Source organism: Peromyscus leucopus, chromosome X (genome assembly GCF_004664715.2).
Source record: "Peromyscus leucopus breed LL Stock chromosome X, UCI_PerLeu_2.1, whole genome shotgun sequence".
Lineage (NCBI taxonomy): Eukaryota > Metazoa > Chordata > Mammalia > Rodentia > Cricetidae > Peromyscus > Peromyscus leucopus.
The window spans coordinates 52,158,844-52,180,216 of NC_051083.1; the positions used below are offsets into that span (position 1 = coordinate 52,158,844).

The following is a 21,373-nucleotide window of genomic DNA, read 5'->3' on the forward strand; positions in this document are numbered from 1 at the left end:
CCTCTTTATAGTGTTTATGTATTTTAACTAAAATTGTACATATTAAATTGATATTGTAGGATATTTCACTATATGTATACATTGTATAATGTTAAAGTTTGACTAAATATGTTTCCTAAAACATTTATTTCTTTGTAGTGAAAATATTAATCTTTTCTTCTAGCATTTTGAAATTACAGAATACTATTACTATCAGTAGTCACCAAATGGTACCATATGATGAGGTTTTTTTACTTCCAACTGAAGCTTACTACATAGGGATCAGCTTTTCTGCAACTCTTCCTACCTCCTGATCCTTTAACTCTCAACTTGTTGGATTCCAAGTGTTTCACATTAGATTCACATTAGACATATGAATAAGATCACACAATACTTAAAGGAATTATGTCCTGTGTAGAATACTCTTCCTTTCAGGTCACCTGCGCAGAGCAAAGCTCTCCTGTACCTAGGAACATGGTGCATTAAGCGATGAGGTATCAGTCTTATAAACCCACCTCACCCTTCTAAGTCTGAGAAGAGAACCCAGGCTGGGATCTCTGCAATTCCTTTTCTTGAGCAGAATTTGTCTCTTGGAAGACTTCTAGACAGTAACTATATCCCTTAAATCCCTTGGTTATTTCCCCTCTGCATAACCTATAGGGGACATACATGCTCCAAGAATTATAATCGTTACCAAGCTGAAGTAGTAAAATAAGATCCCAGGGCAGGTGTTGTACAGTTACACAGGAAGAATAGTTATCTGTACTTACCACTGCCATCCAGGCGTGGCCTCTTAGGTAATTTCTATATAAAGATACTTATTTTCTATAGGAAAGCTTAAAGTTAGGATATGTGAACCTCTAATCTTTTGAAGTTTATTTTTTATCGAGTTTTAGGCAATTACATTGTCAATAATCCTTTAGGATGGGTCCTGCAGGTTGGCATCAAAATCCCAATCCTCCTGCATCTGTCTCTCACTTTAATCATTTTTCCCGTTTATGTTTTGTAGCTTCATTGCCAATTCCTTGGTTTCTATATTGTAAAACAGTTCCGGAGGTTGGAAATCAGACGTTTATCATCAGAAGTACAGTTTGTAAGTAATGGGTAGAAAATGAGTCAGTGGCACAAAGCCTGCTTCTGGCTTGGAATAGTACAACACTATTTACTTCTGAGGAATCCAGATCAAGTGATTATTCTAGCTGTGTGTCATGCTATTCTTGATAACTTCAGAAACTGCAAGTTCTTTGACTGCATTTTAAAGGTCAAAAGTCACAGTGTAAGGCAGAGACTGGTCTTTAAAAAATGGTAGTTATCATTACACATATTTTTTATCTGTATGAATGTTTTGCCTGCATGTATATCTGTGCATCATGTACATGCAGTGCCCATGGAAGCCAGAAGGCATTGGACTTACTAGAACTAGAATTACATATGGTTGTGAGCCACCATGTGGGTGCTGTGAATCCAACCTGGGTCCTGTGGAACAGAAGCCAGTGTTCTTAGCCACTGAGCTTTCTCTTTAGACCTGCTTAAATTATTTAGACTGAAGATGGTAACGTCTTAAAATTCCCTATTAATGGAACATAATCTGGCTTTATCTGTGTATATTCAGTGATCACTTAATGGCTTCTTAGTAACTTTTTAAGTATGACCTATATTTTATATAAAATCACAAAATATTGTTATATACAGTTTGTGTAGTATATTCATCTGCACTGGGGCATTGAACTGACTGTCCATTCTTGCCCCGGATGGAGATTTCTTTGTGACACCCTCAAATTCCAAGAGCATGTAAGGTTTGCTTCCTGATTCAGACATAGTCTCTCCGCCTTCAAAAGTATCATGAGTCTGGTCCTTACCACTCCTATAGGCTTATCTAGGCCACTACACAGCCTCACTCAAATTACTTCCCATTGATAAAATTGCAGTTGCCAAATGTTTTGCATTATAGTTTGTGAAACTCTAAAGGAGGGATCAATATTTTGGTGGTAAAAATATTTAAAATCTTAATTTGCATAATTACTTAGTGAGGCTTGTAGCCTTTAACTCAAAACACAAACTTTTTTTTTTTTTTTTTTTTGGTTTTTTGAGACAGGGTTTCTCTGTGTAGCTTTGTGCCTTTCCTGGAACTCACTTGGTAGTTCAGGCTGGCCTTGAACTCACAGAGATCCGCCTGGCTCTGCCTCCCGAGTGCTGGGATTAAAGGCATGGGCCAACCCTCCCCGGCAAAACACAAACTTTTAATTTGTCTACTAACAGAGAACAACCCCACAACCCCATATGCAGATTAAATATTACACAATTGTTAAATCCTAGTAATACTCATTGAGCAACATTTTGATTCAGTTATACCCTTTGAATTGCCTATTCTAATATATTCCAAAGTGATTTGTACTTAGCTTTCAAGAAAACATCCTTCTTCGAGATCATGATGGGAGGATGTGCAGAGACGACCGGCCATACTGGTGGAAGCCCATGAACTGTGGACTGGTGGCTGTGGAGCCCCCATGAGACTGGACTAGGCCCTCTGGATACAGAAGTCTGTTGTTTGGCTCGAACTGTCTGGGGAGCACCCAGACAGGGGGATCGGGATCTCTCCCTGGTCTATGGGCAGGCTTCTGTAACCTGGTGCCTGTGGTGTGACACCTTACACAGCTTTGGTGCAGTGGGGAGGGGCTTGGACCTGCCTAGGCTCAGTGTGCTGGGCTCTGCTGACTCCACATGGGAGACCTCGATTTAGGGGATGTGGGGATGCAGGGTGGCTTGGGAAAGAGGGCTGGGGGTCGGCAGGAGGAGGGAGGAGATGGGATCTGTGGGTGGTATGTAGAGTAAGTAGAAAATTTCTTAATAAAGAAAAATGAAAAAAAAACCCTCCTGTTCCTCATATGTCGTTTATATCTTACCTAGTATGTTACCCTCTTTCTTATATGTAGCTGCTGCTAGATTCTGATAATTCATTGTCAGTGACAATACCATGTTTTTCTTACTAGATCCAGTGTTATTGAAGGGAAGAGGGGAACTTCCAGAGAACTGATGCTCAATTAAAATTTGAAGAAAATAAGCCCAGCGGTGATGGTGCATGCCTTTAATCCCAGAACTTGGGAGGCAGAAGCAGGTGGATCTCTAAGTTCAAAGCCAGCCTGGTCTACATTTCAAAGTGAGTTCAAGGACAGCCAGAGCTACTCAGAGAAAAACCTATCTTGAAAAGGAAATTAAAAATTAAAAAAATAAATACTTGAAGAAAATAAAGTAATAAAAAATTTACTTTCTAATGGCTGAGTAAAGTCATCAAATACAACTTTTATTTCAGTTAGCATTAACAAGGAAAAAAGTATACAGCTAACAAATTACAATCATATATGAAATTTAAAAATTTGCCACTTTACTTTTTTTTCACCATTGTATGACATCATATTTCCATGAAAATCGCTTTTCCATTGAAATGTTAACTAACACTTCAGTAAAAAGAAAGCAGTGTTTTCCAGTTTGTTGCAAAGTAACAAAACTCTAAGTACTAAATTGACAAGTGACAATAACCATTTTATGCAGCTAACATAAAACATGGCACAAATCACTGCCTAATTAAAGGGATATTTGCAAAGTAACAAAAATATCTACATTTTACTAATGTATAGAAGGTCAAGAGTGTATACATTTTGCTTCTGGTAGTCTATGAAGTCTCCACTAATTAGGAGGCTGATCGTTCTTCAAACATAATGTGGAAACCATAGAACAGACTCAGCTACTTATGGGATCTAGACTTGGAATGAACCCTGGCTTTGGCAACAGTGCGAGCCCTACTTTGATCTCTCCTTCTTGGTCCCCCTGCGTGATCTCTAAGAGCCAACTGGTAGAGGTTGGGAAAGGCACTAGGGACAGTGCCATTGACCTTAGCTAAAACTTCCAGGACTTTCATCTTGGTGGTTTCAGCATGAGCTCTGGGACCCCACAGGAACTCAAAGGTTGGAGGATCACTGCCAGGAACCTGGCGGTACTCCAGGTAATTTTCCTGCACTAGATCTTTGTTTATGAATTCCTCAGGGTCCCCAAAGATTAAGTGCTTCTTCCCAGCATATACCCCCACTCCATTCAGAAACTGCCAGACCTCTTGCTCACTGGCACGATTGCCCTTCATGAAGATCACACCTAGGATGGACATTAGGAGACCAGTCCTGGGAAACCCCCAGTTGCTACTCAGACTTCCCTCAGTGGAGAGACCCAGTTTGCCTACCAGCATATAGGTGTGAGTGTTGGGATCTATTTCCTTCAACTCAATACCAAAGACTAGCTCTAGGCGTGCAGAGGTTCTACGGAGGATCTCAGGGAACTGTTCCTTATACTTCTTGTTTACTACTGCCAGCATTTCACTCCGTGTAACTGCCTCTTTCATCTTAAATTTGTCTAGCAGGAATTCTATCAGCACACTAGCCTTCCGCATGATAGGATCTTTAAGTGAATGCTGAATGTAGCTCACTACCTGGGTAGCATCTGAACTTTGCTTATCAGCAACACCTACACCAGAGCCTGTGCAAGACACATCTGCACTAAGAGATCCAGGGATTTTCACCCCCTGTAGAGTACAACCAACAGGGAAGCTGGAGCCATCACTCTGGTCAGCAGGAGGAGATGCTGCTTCCGCTGCAGTGTGATGAACTGCTGGGAGACCCTGGAGCTCACTTCGTGCCTGCTGGCGTTTTGCACGGGAGCGGCTCTTACTCTTTTGACCCCTAGGCATGGTGACTGCGTTCAGGGTTGAAGCAGGAATGCTGACAAGACAGGAATCTGCAAGGGTAACAATGACAACCTGTAATTACCACTGTACTACCAGGTAGAGAATACCTTGGGTTTAACAAAGACCTGCTTTTGCAGCTCTCCAGATGAGAATCTTTCTAGGAACATACCAGGGCTCCCGTACTCGTGGATCAATCTCTATTCTGCAGAACCTGTGGAGGAAATGAAAGCTTGTTAAGTCTAGTTTCAGGCTTCCAAGAGTGAGTCAGGTCTTTCACTAGGGTCCCTTGGGAAAAAGACTCAAGAGTTCCCTTACTTTACATTCACAATCAATTATATCTATTGTTGGCCAAGTCTGTATGCCAATTTCCTTTTGCTCTTCTCAAGCTAACACTCCAAACTAGCTCAGTATCACTCAAGTAGAAATTTAATCTGCCTTCCTCTCCACTTCGTCATTCAGATGGCAATGGGGACTCAGCACTAGCAAAAATGGAGATACTTGAGAGCTTTTGCTATTACAAGGAGTGTTGTTTCCAGGGTGATTAAAGTCCTCATCCTAACTTTATCTGACCTAGGTATGATGTCTAGCTTATTGTTGGCAATGAGGTAAGGCATTTTCAAGAAAGCTCTTATTGCCTTACTTTCTTAAGGGAAAGTGAAGGAGCCCTTCAGGATTTATACAGGGGTGGAGTCCCATAGCTGTGCAGAACCACTTAGGCCGCCATATGGGACAGAGGCCTGTGCAAAAAGACCCACTTAGGCCACTATATGGGGGTGGAGTCCCATGACTGTGCTGACCCACTTAGGCCGCCATAAGGGACAGAGGCCTGTGCAAAAGACCTCCTTAGGCCACGACACAAGGCAGATAAATAATTGTGTCCATCTAAAGCCACTTAGACCTCCCCACAGGAGCAGAGGCCTGTGCAGATAGACCCACCTAGCCACCATACAGGGGTAGAGACCTGTGCCTGTACACACCCACTTAGGCCACCATATAGCATCAGCAGTATGTGTATGTTCACCCCAACCCCAGCTACAGAGCCTGGAATCTTCAAGACTGGCCTCTCTCAGTCCCTTAAAGCCTGATATTTCCATTTCAGTTGTCTAAATCCAACTGCCTCCTGCCAGAGGCATCGTTCGATGAAAACAGCAAAAAAGTAGACGGATCTGAATAAAACTGCCACGTCATTCTGAAAACTCCAGTAAAGCACACTGGGCCGCAAGCCAAAAGGGGCTTTTCGAATTAAAAGGCTCAGAGGGAAAAGCAAGGGTGGGAGAGTTAAGTTTGTGATGCTTTTAAAGTAAGTTACCCACCCCAAAACTCAGCAATACCTAGGATCGATCTCCACGCTTTCTGGACAACAAGCTGTTCGGAGCAGAACGTCACCCGGAAGTGAAGTAATATCTAACATCCGGCTCCTCCCATTCTGTTCCTGTGGACCTCTAAAGAGAACTACTAAATGAAGAAACTTTAAACTTCCGGTTCGTCCCATTCTGTTTCTATGGACCACTAAAAAGAACCAAGAAGGAAAGTAATATTCAACTTCTGGTCCCACCAATTCTGTTCCTGTGAACCCATAAGCAGAGCTTCAAAGTAAAGTATCATCAACTTCAATCACTTCTCATTCTGTTCCTATGGACGTAAAAAGAGAAATAATAAAGAAATCTGCAACTTCCGGCCCCTCCCATCCTGTTCCCATGATCCTCTACACAGAAGCAGGAAGTGAAGTCATTCTCAGCTTCCGGCCCCTCCCATCCTGTTCCCATGATCCTCTCTACAGAAGGAAGTTTAGTCATCCTCAGCTTCCGGCCCCTCCCATCCTGTTCCCATGATCCTCTATACAGAAGGAAGTGAAGTCATCCTCACCTTCCGGCCCCGCCCATCCTGTTCCCATGATCCTCTATACAGAAGAAGGAAGTGAAGTCATCCTCACCTTCCCGCCCCCCCATCATCCTGTTCCCATGATCCTCTGTACACAAGCAGGAAGTGAAGTCATCCTCAGCGTCCGGCCCCTCCCATCCTGTTCCCATGATCCTCTATACCAAAGGAAGTGAATTCATCCTCAGCATCCGGCCCCCCCACCCTGTTCCCATGATCCTCTATACAGAAGGAAGTGAAGTCATCCTCACCTTCCCGCCCCCCCATCATCCTGTTCCCATGATCCTCTGTACACAAGCAGGAAGTGAATTCATCCTCAGCGTCCGGCCCCTCCCATCCTGTTCCCATGATCCTCTATACAGAAGGAATTGAATTCATCCTCAGCATCCGGCCGCCCCACCCTGTTCCCATGATCCTCCACACAGAAGAAGGAAGTGAAGTCATCCTCACATACCGGCCCCTCCCACCCTGTTCCCATGATCCTCTACACAGAAGGAAATGATGTCATCCTCAGCTTCCGGCCCCTCTCACCCTGTTCCCATGATCCTCTATACAGAAGAAGGAAGTGAAGTCATCCTCAGGTTCCGGCCCCTCCCATCCTGTTCCCATGATCCTCTATACAAGAGGAAGTGAATTCATCCTCAGCGTCCGGCCCCTCCCATCCTGTTCCCATGATCCTCCACACAGAAGGAAGTGAAGTCATCCTCACCTTCCGGCCCCTCCCATCCTGTTCCCATGATCCTCTATACAGAAGAAGGAAGTGAAGTCATCCTCACATACCGGCCCCTCCCATCCTGTTCCCATGATCCTCTATACAAGAGGAAGTGATTTCATCCTCAGGGTCCGGCCCCTCCCATCCTGTTCCCATGATCCTCTATAGAGAAGGAAGTGAATTCATCCTCAGCATCCGGACCCCCCACCCTGTTCCCATGATCCTCTACACAGAAGGTATTGATGTCATCCTCAGCTTCCGGCCCCTCCCAGCCTGTTCCCATGATTCTCTATACAGAAGGAGGAAGTGAAGTCATCCTTAGATTACAGCCACTCCATTCATGTTCCCATGATCCTCTATACAGAAGCAGGAAGTGAAGTCATCCTCAGCGTCCAGCCCCTCCCATCCTGTTCCCATGATCCTCTATACAAAAGGAAGTGAAGTCAACCCCACCTTCCCCCCCGGATCATCATGTTCCCATGATCCTCTATAGAGAAGGAAGTGAATTCATCCTCAGCATCCGGCCCGCCCACCCTGTTCCCATGATCCTCTATACAGAAGGAAGTGAAGTCATCCTCACCTTCCGGCCCCGCCCATCCTGTTCCCATGATCCTCTATACAGAAGGAAGTGAAGTCATCCTCACCTTCCGGCCCCCCCATCCTGTTCCCATGATCCTCTATACAGAAGGAAGTGAATTAATCCTCAGGATCCGGCCCCCCCACGCTGTTCCCATGATCCTCCACACAGAAGAAGGAAGTGAAGTCATCCTCAGCTTCCGGCCCCCCAAACCTTTACCCATGATACTCTACACAGAAGGTATTGATGTCATCCTCGGCTTCCGGTAACATGATCCTCTACACAGAAGAAGAAGTGAAGTCATCCTCACCTTCCGGCCCCTCCCACCCTGTTCCCATGATCCTCTACACCGAAGAAGGAAGTGAAGTAATTCTCACCTTCCGGCCCCTCCCATCCTGTTCCCATGATCCTCTGTACAAAAGGAAGTGAATTCATCCTCAGCGTCCGACCCCTCCCATCTTGTTCCCATGATCCTCTATACAGAAGGCAGTGAAGTCATTCTCACCTTCCGGCCCCTCCCATCCTGTTCCCATGATCCTCTATACAAGAGGAAGTGAATTCATCCTCAGCATCCGGCCCCCCCACTCTGTTCCCATGATCCTCCACACAGAAGGAAGTGGAGTCATCCTCAGCTTCCGGCCCCCCCCAACCTGTACCCATGATCCTTTACACAGAAGGTATTGATGTCATCCTCAGCTTCAGGTCCCATGATCCTCTACACAGAAGAAGGAAGTGAAGTCATCCTTAGATTCCGGCCCTCCCACCCTGTTCCCATGATCCTCTACAAAGAAGCAGGAAGTGAAGTCATCCTCAGATTCCGGCCGCTCCTATCCTGTTCCCATGATCCTCTATACAGAAGAAGGAAGTGAAGTCATCCTCACTTTCCAGGCCCCCTCATTCTGTTCCCATGATCCTCTATACAAGAGGAAGTGAATTCATCCTCAGCGTCCAGCCCCTCCCATCCTGTTCCCATGATCGTCTATACAGAAGAAAGTGATGTCATCCTCACCTTCCGGCCCCGCCCACCCTGTTCCCATGATCCTCTATACAGAAGGAAGTGAATTCATCCTCAGCATCCGGCCGGCCCACCCTGTTCCCATGATCCTCTACACAGAAGAAGGAAGTGAAGTCATTCTCACCTTCCGGCCCCTCCCATCCTGTTCCCATGATCCTCTACACAGAAGAAGGAAGTGAAGTCATCCTCAGCATCGGGCCCCTCCCACCCTGTTCCCATGATCCTCTATACAGAAGAAGGAAGTGAAGTCATCCTCACCTTCCGGCCCCTCCCATCCTGTTCCCATGATCCTCTATACAGAAGCAGGAAGTGAAGTCATCCTCAGATTCCGGCCGCTCCTATCCTGTTCCCATGATCCTCTATACAGAAGAAGGAAGTGAAGTCATCCTCACCTTCCGGCCCCTCCCATCCTGTTCCCATGATCCTCTATACAAGAAGAAGTGAATTCATCCTCAGCGTCCGGCCCTTCTCATCCTGTTCCCATGATCCTCTATACAGAAGGAAGTGAATTCATCCTCAGCATCCGGCCCCCCACCCTGTTCCCATGATCCTCTACACAGAAGAAGGAAGTGAAGTCATCCTCAGCTTCCGGCCACTCCCATCCTGTTCCCATGATCCTCTATACACAAGCAGGAAGTGAAGAGATCCTCACCTTCCGGCCCCCCCATCCTGTTCCCATGATCCTCTATACAGAAGCAGGAAGTGAATTCATCCTTCCATTCCGCCCCCCCATCCTGTACCCATGATCCACTACACAGAAGGTATTGATGTCATCCTCAGCTACCGGCCCTTCCCACCCTGTTCCCATGATCCTCTATACAGAAGGAAGTGAAGTCATCCTCAGATTCCGGCCGCTCCCATCCTGTTCCCATGATCCTCTACACAGATGAAGGAAGTGAATTCATCCTCACATACCGGCCCCTCCCATCCTGTTCCCATGATCCTCTACACAGAAGAAGGAAGTGAAGTCATCCTCACCTTCCGGCCCCTCCAATCCTGTTCCCATGATCCTCTACATAGAAGCAGGAAGTTAAGTCATGCTCAGCTTCCGGCCCCTCCCATCCTGTTCCCAGGATCCTCTACACAGAAGAAGGAAGTGAAGTCATCCTCACCTTCTGCCCCCCCATCATCCTGTTCCCATGATCCTCTATACACAAGCAGGAAATGAAGTCATCCTCAGGTTCCGGCCCCTCCCATCCTGTTCCCATGATCCTCTATACAAGAGGAAGTGAATTCATCCTCAGCGTCCGGCCCCTCCCAAACTGTTCCCATGATCCTCTATACAGAAGGAAGTGAAGTCATCCTCAGCATCCGGCCCGCCCACCCTGTTCCCATGATCCTCCACACAGAAGAAGGAAGTGAAATCATCCTCGCATTCGGGCCCCTCCCCTCCTGTTCCCATGATCCTCTATACTGAAGGAGGAAGGGAAGTCATACTCACCTTCCGGCCCCTCCCACCCTGTTCCCATGATCCTCTATACAGAAGGAAGTGAAGTCATGCTCACCTTCCGGTCCCTCCATCATCCTGTTCCCATGATCCTCTACAAAGATGAAGGAAGTGAAGTCATCCTCACATACCGGCCCCTCCCATCCTATTCCCATGATCCTCTATACAGAAGAAGGAAGTGAATTCATCCTTAGATTCCGGCCCCTCCCACCCTGTTCCCATAATCCTCTACACAGAAGGAAGGGAATTCATCCTCAGCGTCCGGCCCCTCCCATCCTGTTCCCATGATCCTCTATACAGAAGGAAGTGAAGTCATTCTCACCTTCCGGCCCCGCCCATCCTGTTCCATGATCCTGTACACAGATGAAGGAAGTGAATTCATCCTCACATACCGGCCCCTCCCATCCTGTTCCCATGATCCTATACACAGAAGAAGGAAGTGAAGTCATCCTCACCTTCCGGCCCCTCCAATCCTGTTCCCATGATCCTCTACATAGAAGCAGGAAGTGAAGTCATGCTCAGCTTCCGGCCCCTCCCATCCTGTTCCCATAATCCTCTATACAGAAGGAAGTGAAGTCATCCTCACATACCGGCCTCTCCCAACCTTTTACCATGATCCTCTACACCAAAGAAGGAAGTAAGTCATTCTCACCTTCCGGTCCCTCCCATCCTGTTCCCATGATCCTCTACACAGATGAAGGAAGTAAGTCATCCTCAGATTCCGGCCGCTCCCATCCTGTTCCCATGATCCTCTACACAGATGAAGGAAGTGAATTCATCCTCACATACCGGCCCCTCCCATCCTGTTCCCATGATCCTCTACACAGAAGAAGGAAGTGAAGTCATCCTCACCTTCCGGCCCCTCCAATCCTGTTCCCATGATCCTCTACATAGAAGCAGGAAGTTAAGTCATGCTCAGCTTCCGGCCCCTCCCATCCTGTTCCCAGGATCCTCTACACAGAAGAAGGAAGTGAAGTCATCCTCACCTTCTGCCCCCCCATCATCCTGTTCCCATGATCCTCTATACACAAGCATGAAATGAAGTCATCCTCAGGTTCCGGCCCTCCCATCCTGTTCCCATGATCCTCTATACAAGAGGAAGTGAATTCATCCTCAGCGTCCGGCCCCTCCCAAACTGTTCCCATGATCCTCTATACAGAAGGAAGTGAAGTCATCCTCAGCATCCGGCCCGCCCACCCTGTTCCCATGATCCTCCACACAGAAGAAGGAAGTGAAATCATCCTCGCATTCGGGCCCCTCCCTCCTGTTCCCATGATCCTCTATACTGAAGGAGGAAGGGAAGTCATACTCACCTTCCGGCCCCTCCCACCCTGTTCCCATGATCCTCTATACAGAAGGAAGTGAAGTCATGCTCACCTTCCGGTCCCTCCCATCCTGTTCCCATGATCCTCTACAAAGATGAAGGAAGTGAAGTCATCCTCACATACCGGCCCCTCCCATCCTATTCCCATGATCCTCTATACAGAAGAAGGAAGTGAATTCATCCTTAGATTCCGGCCCCTCCCACCCTGTTCCCATAATCCTCTACACAGAAGGAAGGGAATTCATCCTCAGCGTCCGGCCCCTCCCATCCTGTTCCCATGATCCTCTATACAGAATGAAGTGAAGTCATTCTCACCTTCCGGCCCCGCCCATCCTGTTCCCATGATCCTGTACACAGATGAAGGAAGTGAATTCATCCTCACATACCGGCCCCTCCCATCCTGTTCCCATGATCCTATACACAGAAGAAGGAAGTGAAGTCATCCTCACCTTCCGGCCCCTCCAATCCTGTTCCCATGATCCTCTACATAGAAGCAGGAAGTGAAGTCATGCTCAGCTTCCGGCCCCTCCCATCCTGTTCCCATAATCCTCTATACAGAAGGAAGTGAAGTCATCCTCACATACCGGCCTCTCCCAACCTTTTACCATGATCCTCTACACCAAAGAAGGAAGTAAGTCATTCTCACCTTCCGGTCCCTCCCATCCTGTTCCCATGATCCTCTACACAGATGAAGGAAGTAAGTCATCCTCACATACCGGCCCCTCCCATCCTGTTCCCATGATCCTCTATACAGAAGGAAGTGAAGTCATCCTCAGATTCCGGCCCCTCCCATGCTGTTCCCATGATCCTCTGTATAAAAGGAAGTGAAGTCATCCTCAGCATCCGGCCCCTCCCATCCTGTTCCCATGATCCTCTATACAGAAGGAAGTGAAGTCATCCTCACCTTTCGGCCCCTCCCATCCTGTTCCCATGATCCTCTACACAGATGGAAGTGAATTCATCCTCACCTTCCGGCCCCGCCCATCCTGTTCCCATGATTCTCTATACAGAAGGAAGTGAATTCATCCTCAGCATTCGGCCCCCCCACCCTGTTCCCATGATCCTCCACACAGAAGAAGGAAGTGAAGTCATCCTCACCTTCTGCCCCACCCATCATCCTGTTCCCATGATCCTCTATACACAAGCAGGAAATGAAGTCATCCTCAGCTTCCGGCCCCTCCCATCCTGTTCCCATGATCCTCTATACAAGAGGAAGTGAATTCATCCTCAGCGTCCGGCCCCTCCCAAACTGTTCCCATGATCCTCTATACAGAAGGAAGTGAAGTCATCCTCAGCATCCGGCCGCCCACCCTGTTCCCATGATCCTCCACACAGAAGAAGGAAGTGAAGTCATCCTCGCATTCGGGCCCCTCCCCTCCTGTCCCCATGATCCTCTATACTGAAGGAGGAAGTGAAGTCATCCTCACCTTCCGGCCCCTCCCACCCTGTTCCCATGATCCTCTATACAGAAGGAAGTGAAGTCATGCTCACCTTCCGGTCCCTCCCATCCTGTTCCCATGATCCTCTACAAAGATGAAGGAAGTGAAGTCATCCTCACATACCGGCCCCTCCCATCCTATTCCCATGATCCTCTATACAGAAGAAGGAAGTGAATTCATCCTCAGATTCCGGCCCCTCCCACCCTGTTTCCATAATCCTCTACACAGAAGGAAGTGAATTCATCATCAGCGTCCGGCCCCTCCCATCCTGTTCCCATGATCCTCTACACAGAAGGAAGTGAATTCATCCTCAGCTTCCTGCCCCGCCCACCCTCTTCCCATGATCCTCTACACAGAAGAAGGAAGTGAAGTCATCCTCGCATTCGGGCCCCTCCCCTTCTGTTCCCATGATCCTCTATACTGAAGGAGGAAGTGAAGTCATCCTCACCTTCCGGCCCCTCCCATCCTGTTCCCATGATCCTCTATACAGAAGAAGGAAGTGAATTCATCCTCAGCGTCCGGCCCCTCCCACCCTGTTCCCATGATCCTCTACACAGAAGAAGGAAGTGAAGTCATTCTCACCTTCCGGCCCCTCCCATCCTGTTCCCATGATCCTCTATACAAGATGAAGTGAATTCTTCCTCAGCGTCCGGCCCCTCATCCTGTTCCCATGATCCTCTATACAGAAGGAAGTGAATTCATCCTCAGCATCCGGCCCCCCCACCCTGTTCCCATGATCCTCTACACAGAAGGTATTGATGTCATCCTCGGCTTCCGGCCCCTCCCATCCTGTTCCCATGATTCTCTATACAGAAGTAGGAAGTGAAGTCATCTTTAGATTATGGCCACTCCCATCATGTTCCCATGATCCTCTATACAGAAGCAGGAAGTGAAGTAATCCTCAGCATCCGGCCCCTCCCATCCTGGTCCCATGATCCTCTATACAGAAGGAAGTGAAGTCATCCTCACCTTCCGGTCCCTCCCATCCTGTTCCCATGATCCTCTACACAGATGAAGGAAGTGAAGTCATCCTCACATACCGGCCCCTCCCATCCTGTTCCCATGATCCTGTATACAGAAGGAAGTGAAGTCATCCTCAGATTCCGGCCCCTCCCATCCTGTTCCCATGATCCTCTATACAGAAGGAAGTGAATTCATCTTCAGCGTCCGGCCCCTCCCATCCTGTTCCCATGATCCTCTGTACAAAAGGAAGTGAATTCATCCTCAGCGTCCGGCCCCTCCCATCCTGTTCCCATGATCCTCTGTACAAAAGGAAGTGAATTCATCCTCACCTTCCGGCCCCCCCAACCAGTTCCCATGATCCTCTACATAGAACTAGGAAGTGAAGTCATCCTCACCTTCCGGCCCCTCCCACCCTGTTCCCATGATCCTCTATACAGAAGGAAGTGAAGTCATCCTCAGCATCGGGCCCCTCCCATCCTGTTCCCATAATCCTCTCTACAGAAGGAAGTGAAGTCATCCTCACCTTCCGGCCCCCCCAACCAGTTCCCATGATCCTCTACATAGAACTAGGAAGTGAAGTCATCCTCACCTTCCGGTCCCTCCCATCCTGTTCCCATGATCCTCTACACAGATGAAGGAAGTGAAGTCATCCTCACATACCGGCCTCTCCCATCCTGTTCCCATGATCCTCTATACAGAAGGAAGTGAAGTCATCCTCAGATTCCGGCCCCTCCCATGCTGTTCCCATGATCCTCTGTATAAAAGGAAGTGAATTCATCCTCAGCGTCCGGCCCCTCCTATCTTGTTCCCATGATCCTCTATACAGAAGGAAGTGAAGTCATCCTCACCTTTCGGCCCCTCCCATCCTGTTCCCATGATCCTCTATAGAGAAGAAGGAAGTGATTCATCCTCAGCTTCCGGCCCCTCCCATCCTGTTCCCATGATCCTCTGTACAAAGGGAAGTGAATTCTTCCTCAGCTTCCGGCCCCTCCCATCCTGTTCCCATGATCCTCTGTACAAAAGGAAGTGAATTCATCCTCAGCGTCCGGCCCCTCCCATGTTGTTCCCATGATCCTCTACACAGATGGAAGTGAATTCATCCTCACCTTCCGGTCCCGCCCATCCTGTTCCCATGATCCTCTATACAGAAGGAAGTGAATTCATCCTCAGCATTCGGCCCCCCCACCCTGTTCCCATGATCCTCCACACAGAAGAAGGAAGTGAAGTCATCCTCACCTTCTGCCCCCCCCATCATCCTGTTCCCATGATCCTCTATACACAAGCAGGAAATGAAGTCATCCTCAGCTTCCGGCCCCTCCCATCCTGTTCCCATGATCCTCTATACAAGAAGAAGTGAATTCATCCTCAGCGTCCGGCCCCTCCCAAACTGTTCCCATGATCCTCTATACAGAAGGAAGTGAAGTCATCCTCAGCATCCGGCCCGCCCACCCTGTTCCCATGATCCTGCACACTGAAGAAGGAAGTGAAGTCATCCTCGCATTCGGGCCCCTCCCCTCCTGTTCCCATGATCCTCTATACTGAAGGAGGAAGTGAAGTCATCCTCACCTTCCGGCCCCTCCCACCCTGTTCCCATGATCCTCTATACAGAAGGAAGTGAAGTCATGCTCACCTTCCGGTCCCTCCCATCCTGTTCCCATGATCCTCTACAAAGATGAAGGAAGTGAAGTCATCCTCGGCTTCCGGCCCCTCTCATCCTGTTCCCATGATCCTCTATACAGAAGGAAGTGAAGTCATCCTCAGCGTCCGGCCCCTCCCATCCTGTTCCCATGATCCTCTACACAGAAGGAAGTGAAGTCATCCTCACCTTCCAGCCCCTCCCATCCTGTTCCCATAATCCTCTACACAGAAGGAAGTGAATTCATCCTCAGCGTCCGGCCCCTCCCATCCTGTTCCCATGATCCTCTACACAGAAGGAAGTGAATTCATCCTCAGCTTCCTGCCCCGCCCACCCTCTTCCCATGATCCTCTACACAGAAGAAGGAAGTGAAGTCATCCTCGCATTCGGGCCCCTCCCCTCCTGTTCCCATGATCCTCTATACTGAAGGAGGAAGTGAAGTCATCCTCACCTTCCGGCCCCTCCCATCCTTTTCCCATGATCCTCTATACAGAAGAAGGAAGTGAATTCATCCTTAGATTCCGGCCCCTCCCACCCTGTTCCCATGATCCTCTACACAGAAGAAGGAAGTGAAGTCATCCTCACTCTCCAGCCCTCCCCACCCTGTCCCCATGATCCTCTTCACAGAAGAAGGAAGTGAAGTCATCCTCACCTTCCGGCCCCTCCCATCTTGTTCCCATGATCCTCTATACAAGAGGAAGTGAATTCATCCTCAGCGTCCGGCCCCTCCCATCCTGTTCCCATGATCCTCTATACAGAAGGAATTGAAGTCATCCTCAGCATCCGGCCCGCCCACCGTGTTCCCATGATCCTCCGCACAGAAGAAGGAAGTGAAGTCATCCTCACCTTCCGGCCGTTCCCATCCTGTTCCTATGATCCTCTACACAGAATAAGGAAGTGAAGTCATCCTCACCTTCCGGTCCCTCCCATCCTGTTCCCATGATCCTCTACACAGATGAAGGAAGTGAAGTCATCCTCACATACCGGCCCCTCCCATCCTGTTCCCATGATCCTCTACACAGAAGGAAGTGAAGTCATCCTCAGGTTCCGGCCCCTCCCATCCTGTTCCCATGATCCTCTGTACAAAAGGAAGTGAATTCATCCTCACCTTCCGGTCCCCCCATCATCCTGTTCCCATGATCCTCTATACAGAAGGAAGTGAATTCATCCTCATTTTCCGGCCCCCCCAACCAGTTCCCATGATCCTCTACATAGAACTAGGAAGTGAAGTCATCCTCACCTTCCGGCCCCTCCCACCCTGTTCCCATGATCCTCTATACAGAAGGAAGTGAAGTCATCCTCAGCATTCGGCCCCCCCACCCTGTTCCCATGATCCTCCACACAGAAGAAGGAAGTGAAGTCATCCTCACCTTCCGGCCCCCCCTCACCCTGTTCCCATGATCCTCCACACAGAAGAAGGAAGTGAAGTCATCCTCACCTTCCGGCCCCTCCCATCCTGTTCTCATGATCCTCTATACAGAAGCAGGAAGTGAAGTCATCCTCAGATTCCGGCCCCTCCCATCCTGTACCCATGATCCTCTATACAAGAGGAAGTGAATTCATCCTCAGCGTCCAGCCCCTCCCATCCTGTTCCCATGATCCTCTACACAGAAGGAAGTGAAGTCATCTTCACCTTCCGGCCCCTCCCACCTTTTCCCATGATCCTCTATACAGAAGGAAGTGATTCATCCTCACATTCCGGCCCCCTCACCCTGTTCCCATGATCCTCTATACAGAAGAAGGAAGTGAAGTCATCCTCACCTTCTGCCCCCCCATCATCCTGTTCCCATGATCCTCTATACACAAGCAGGAAGTGAATTCATCCTCAGCGTCCGGCCCCTCCCATCCTGTTCCCATGATCCTCTACACAGAAGAAGGAAGTGAAGTTCTCCTCACCTTCCGCCCCCCCCATCCTGTTCCCATGATCCTCTATACAGAAGAAGGAAGTGATGTCATCCTCAGATTCCGGCCCCTTCCATCCTGTTCCCATGATCCTCTATACACAAGAAGGAAGTGAAGTCATCCTCACCTCCTGGCCCCTCCCACCCTGTTCCCATAATCCTCTACACAGAAGGAAGAAGTAAAGTCATCCTCACCTTCCGGCCCCGCCCATTCTTTTCCCATGACCCTCTATACAGAAGGAAGTGAAGTCATCCTTACGCTCCGGCCCCTCCCATCCTGTTCCCATGATCCTCTACACAGAAGGAAGTGAAGTCATCCTCAGATTCTGGCCCCTCCCATCCTGTTCCCATGATCCTCTATACAGAAAGAAATGAAGTCATCCTCAGATTCCGGCCCTCCCCATCCTGTTCCCATGATCCTCTACAAGGGAGGAAGTGAAGTCAACCTCAGGTTCCGGCCCCTCCCACCCTGTTCCCATGATCCTCTACACAGAAGCAGGAAGTGAAGTCATCCTCACCTTCCCGCTTCTCCCATCCTGTTCCCATGATCCTCTAAGGAAGTAGTCTTCAATTTCTGGCCCCTCCCATTCTGTTCCTTTGGACCTGTAAACAGAAGTAGAAAGTGAAGTAGTCATTAATTTTCAGCCCCTCCTATCCTGTTCCTGTGGTCCTTTAACTAGAACTCCATGGGTGGCATTCTGTTTTTTGTTTTTTTTTTTTTTTTGTTCGGTTGAGGGTTTCCTATTCTTATTCTTTTCTTTCCTAGCTAGTTCTTGTTTGTCCTTATGATGCCCTATTCTACCATCTCTGCTTTTCTTGCCTCCTACTCTTAGTTTTCCTTTCTCTTTTCTCCTTCTCCTCCCCTCTCCTCCCTTCCTCTCCTCTAGGTCTTCTCTTGTTCAGTGTTCTCATCTCCCACTCCTATCACTCCCTTAGTCTCCCCTCCCTTTTCTCTCCTTCCCCCTCCATCCTTACCTCTCTCCTCTTTAAGCATACATTCTCTTCCCCTTCTAACCCCTCCCAGCCTCTTTATTCCCCTTCCACTCCTCTTAACCTTTCTCCTCCAAAATCCCATCCCTTCCCTACCTACTTCACTCTCCTCCTTTAGCCTAATCTCTCCTCCCCTCCTCTATTCTCTCCTCCTTACTCATCTCATGGCTTATTTTGCGTTATTTTCCTCTAGTCCCTACTTCTCCTTAGTATTCCTTTCCTCTTTTCTCTTCCTCTCCTCCACTTTTCCCTCTCCTTCCTCACCTACCTCTCTCCTTATTTTTCCTCTCCTCTCCTTCCTTGCTCAACTCCCCCCCCCAGTTCTCTCATTTCTTCTTCTCTTTTCCCTCTCCACTTACTTCACCTCTCCTTGTTACTCCCCTCCCTGTCCTTCCTCACCTCTCTCTTACCTTCCTCTCCTCTCCCCTCCCCACATCCCAGTCCACCCTTCTTTCCTTCCCTTTCTTCTCTCCTTTCTTTTCCTATCCCACCTCTTCCCTCACCCTTCCCTCCCTGCCATTCTACTCTCTTGTTTCACTATGTGTTCAGGCTGCCCTGGAACTTCTATTTTTGTACAGTTGGCTTTGAACTCTCAATACTCTGGACTGCTGGCATAACAGGTGAACAATCAGCTTTTTCGAGGGATTTTTTCTGAGGCTGTACTTTGATCATAGCCTATGGTAGACTTAAACTGACATCAGCCTACCTCAGCTTCATGCTCAGCCACTTCTACATTCTTTGTGGCTAACCCTCAAACTACAGACATTAATCCTTGAAACTGCTGATATGAAGTACTGTTATGTTCATCAAGCTGTGTCTATCTGGCCTGGTTGATAAATGTAGTTCATAGTAGAGAACGGACAGAAGATTGTGGTGTTATATAATTTGAAATATGGTTCTTTTCTGTCCTTATTTCAGTTCACTATATTGCTGTCTAGGCCTGGAAACAAAAATTTTTCTCATATGAAATCATTCATTTCTTCCAACCATAGCCCAGTAGACTCTCTAAGGGGTAATAGAGCAGCTATATCTGAGTCCTTTGTAGGCTGACATAATGGTATGTTTCAAAATTTTCAGGAGTGAACTTCTACCCTTCTTAGATATTAGTCTTGATTATACTTGCTACTCCACTTTCATCCCTGTTGGCATTTTCTGTTAGGATCATAAAAAATTACTGATCAGGACTCTTCTACTAAACAGGTTTCAAGTAGTTTATTACTATCATTGGACTTACACTTCATCAGCAAACTCTAACATTTACGCTATCTTCATGACTCAGTTGATAATAACAGGTACAGTTGCTGCCTTATTATCCTTCACTAAGGAAGTAAAAAAAGAATGTTCTGCTACAGATGAAACAGGCTAAACTTGAAAATGGTCTTTCTAGTCAATTATGTCATCTTCTATCACATGCTACAGACATGCTTCCATTTTAGGGTACATTCATTCAGAGATTCTAGTTCCACACAGACTTGGAGAGTTGGTTTTTTTTTTCATTATTTCTTTAATTGTTCCATGATTTATTTCAATCATGGTTGTCAGGATGAGTTTTGTTGGCAACTTTACAGCCAAAAATGAGGCAATAAGTAACAAAAATGTAAGATCAATTGATCTATTTTCTTCTCTGGTGAGTAAACACTGATTCTATTAAGGATTAATTTTTTCATATTTTTGCATGGCTTAATAACTCCTTTTATTATGGAACTTTATTAGCCTTTTTGTTTGTTATAAAATTTTTATCTGAGAGAAAACAGATGACACTTTTCCTTTGGAATGTTCCTGACTCACTTTGCTTTACTTGATGATAATCTAGTTACACCCAATTTCCTGCAAATGACATAGCTTTGTTTTTGAAAGCTCAGTAAAACTTTATTGTGTATGCTTGTATATATGTGTGCACTTTGTATTCTTGTTCATCTGGTGATAAGTACCTAACTTCATTGCATAATTTGGCTATTGTTGAAGTGCCATGTTAAACTTAGAGAATCAGCTTTATGATAAGCTTTTATGTAGACAGAATTTGTATAAGTGCATAAGATTGTACCTCTGTGTTATGGTTTCGTTAAACTGCTTTTCTGATTTCCATTTTGGTTAGACTAATTTACATCCTCACTAACAGCATATCAGTTTTCTCTTTTCCTCATATTTTTGACAGAATTTATTGATAACATTCTGAGATGAGAAACATTCTAAATGTAGTATGTTGATTTTGATTTCCCTAATGGCTAAAGATTTTAACTTTTTAAAATGTTTTTATTGGTCATTTGTATTTCTCTATTCAATTGCCCTCTTATTAGTTGGATTGTTTTTGCTTTGTTGTGTATATTTTTAGTTCTTCAAACATTTTCCATATTAGTCCAGTGTAATACAAATTACTGATAAAGGTTTTCTACCATTTTGTGATCACATTACTTCATTTTAGTAATTACTAAAAATCTTTACTAAAGAATTTTTACAACTATACGTTTCTTTGGTTTTGATCAGTAGTTGTGCTGTGCAGTTAGCTCCGTGGACTTCTTTAGGAAGAACTATCTAGTCTCCTTCACTTTGATGTTGACAGCCACCACTTTTTTGGGTGATGTTAATTCTTTAGGGGTTATAGTATGGTGATTTTCTAATTCTAAAACTCCTTTGGAGCTTATTTCCTGTAATTCTTTCAGTCAACTATTTTTATTCTTTATTTTTTTAGTTACTATCTTGACATGGTGGTAATATCCATAATATTTCTCTATTAATTTTGACTCCCTTCTATATGTAGAACTTGTACTTCTTGTTTTCTT

The 21,373-nt window shown here is 46.9% G+C and overlaps 1 protein-coding gene across 1 annotated transcript; it reads right to left on the reverse strand.

The window, feature by feature from the left end:
• Positions 1 to 3,361: 3,361 nt before the first annotated feature.
• On the reverse strand, positions 3,362 to 4,856 carry LOC114701534 (melanoma-associated antigen B4-like). The gene has a single exon (XM_028881646.2). It carries the CDS (start codon positions 4,712 to 4,714, stop codon positions 3,722 to 3,724), a length of 993 nt encoding a protein of 330 aa, XP_028737479.1. The 5' UTR covers positions 4,715 to 4,856; the 3' UTR covers positions 3,362 to 3,721.
• Between the last annotated feature and the right edge of the window lie 16,517 nt (positions 4,857 to 21,373).

Bases quoted from the DNA above. Each gene is read 5' to 3' on its own strand.
- LOC114701534 (XM_028881646.2), bottom strand. From the start codon at position 4,714: ATGCCTAGGGGTCAAAAGAGTAAGAGCCGCTCCCGTGCAAAACGCCAG.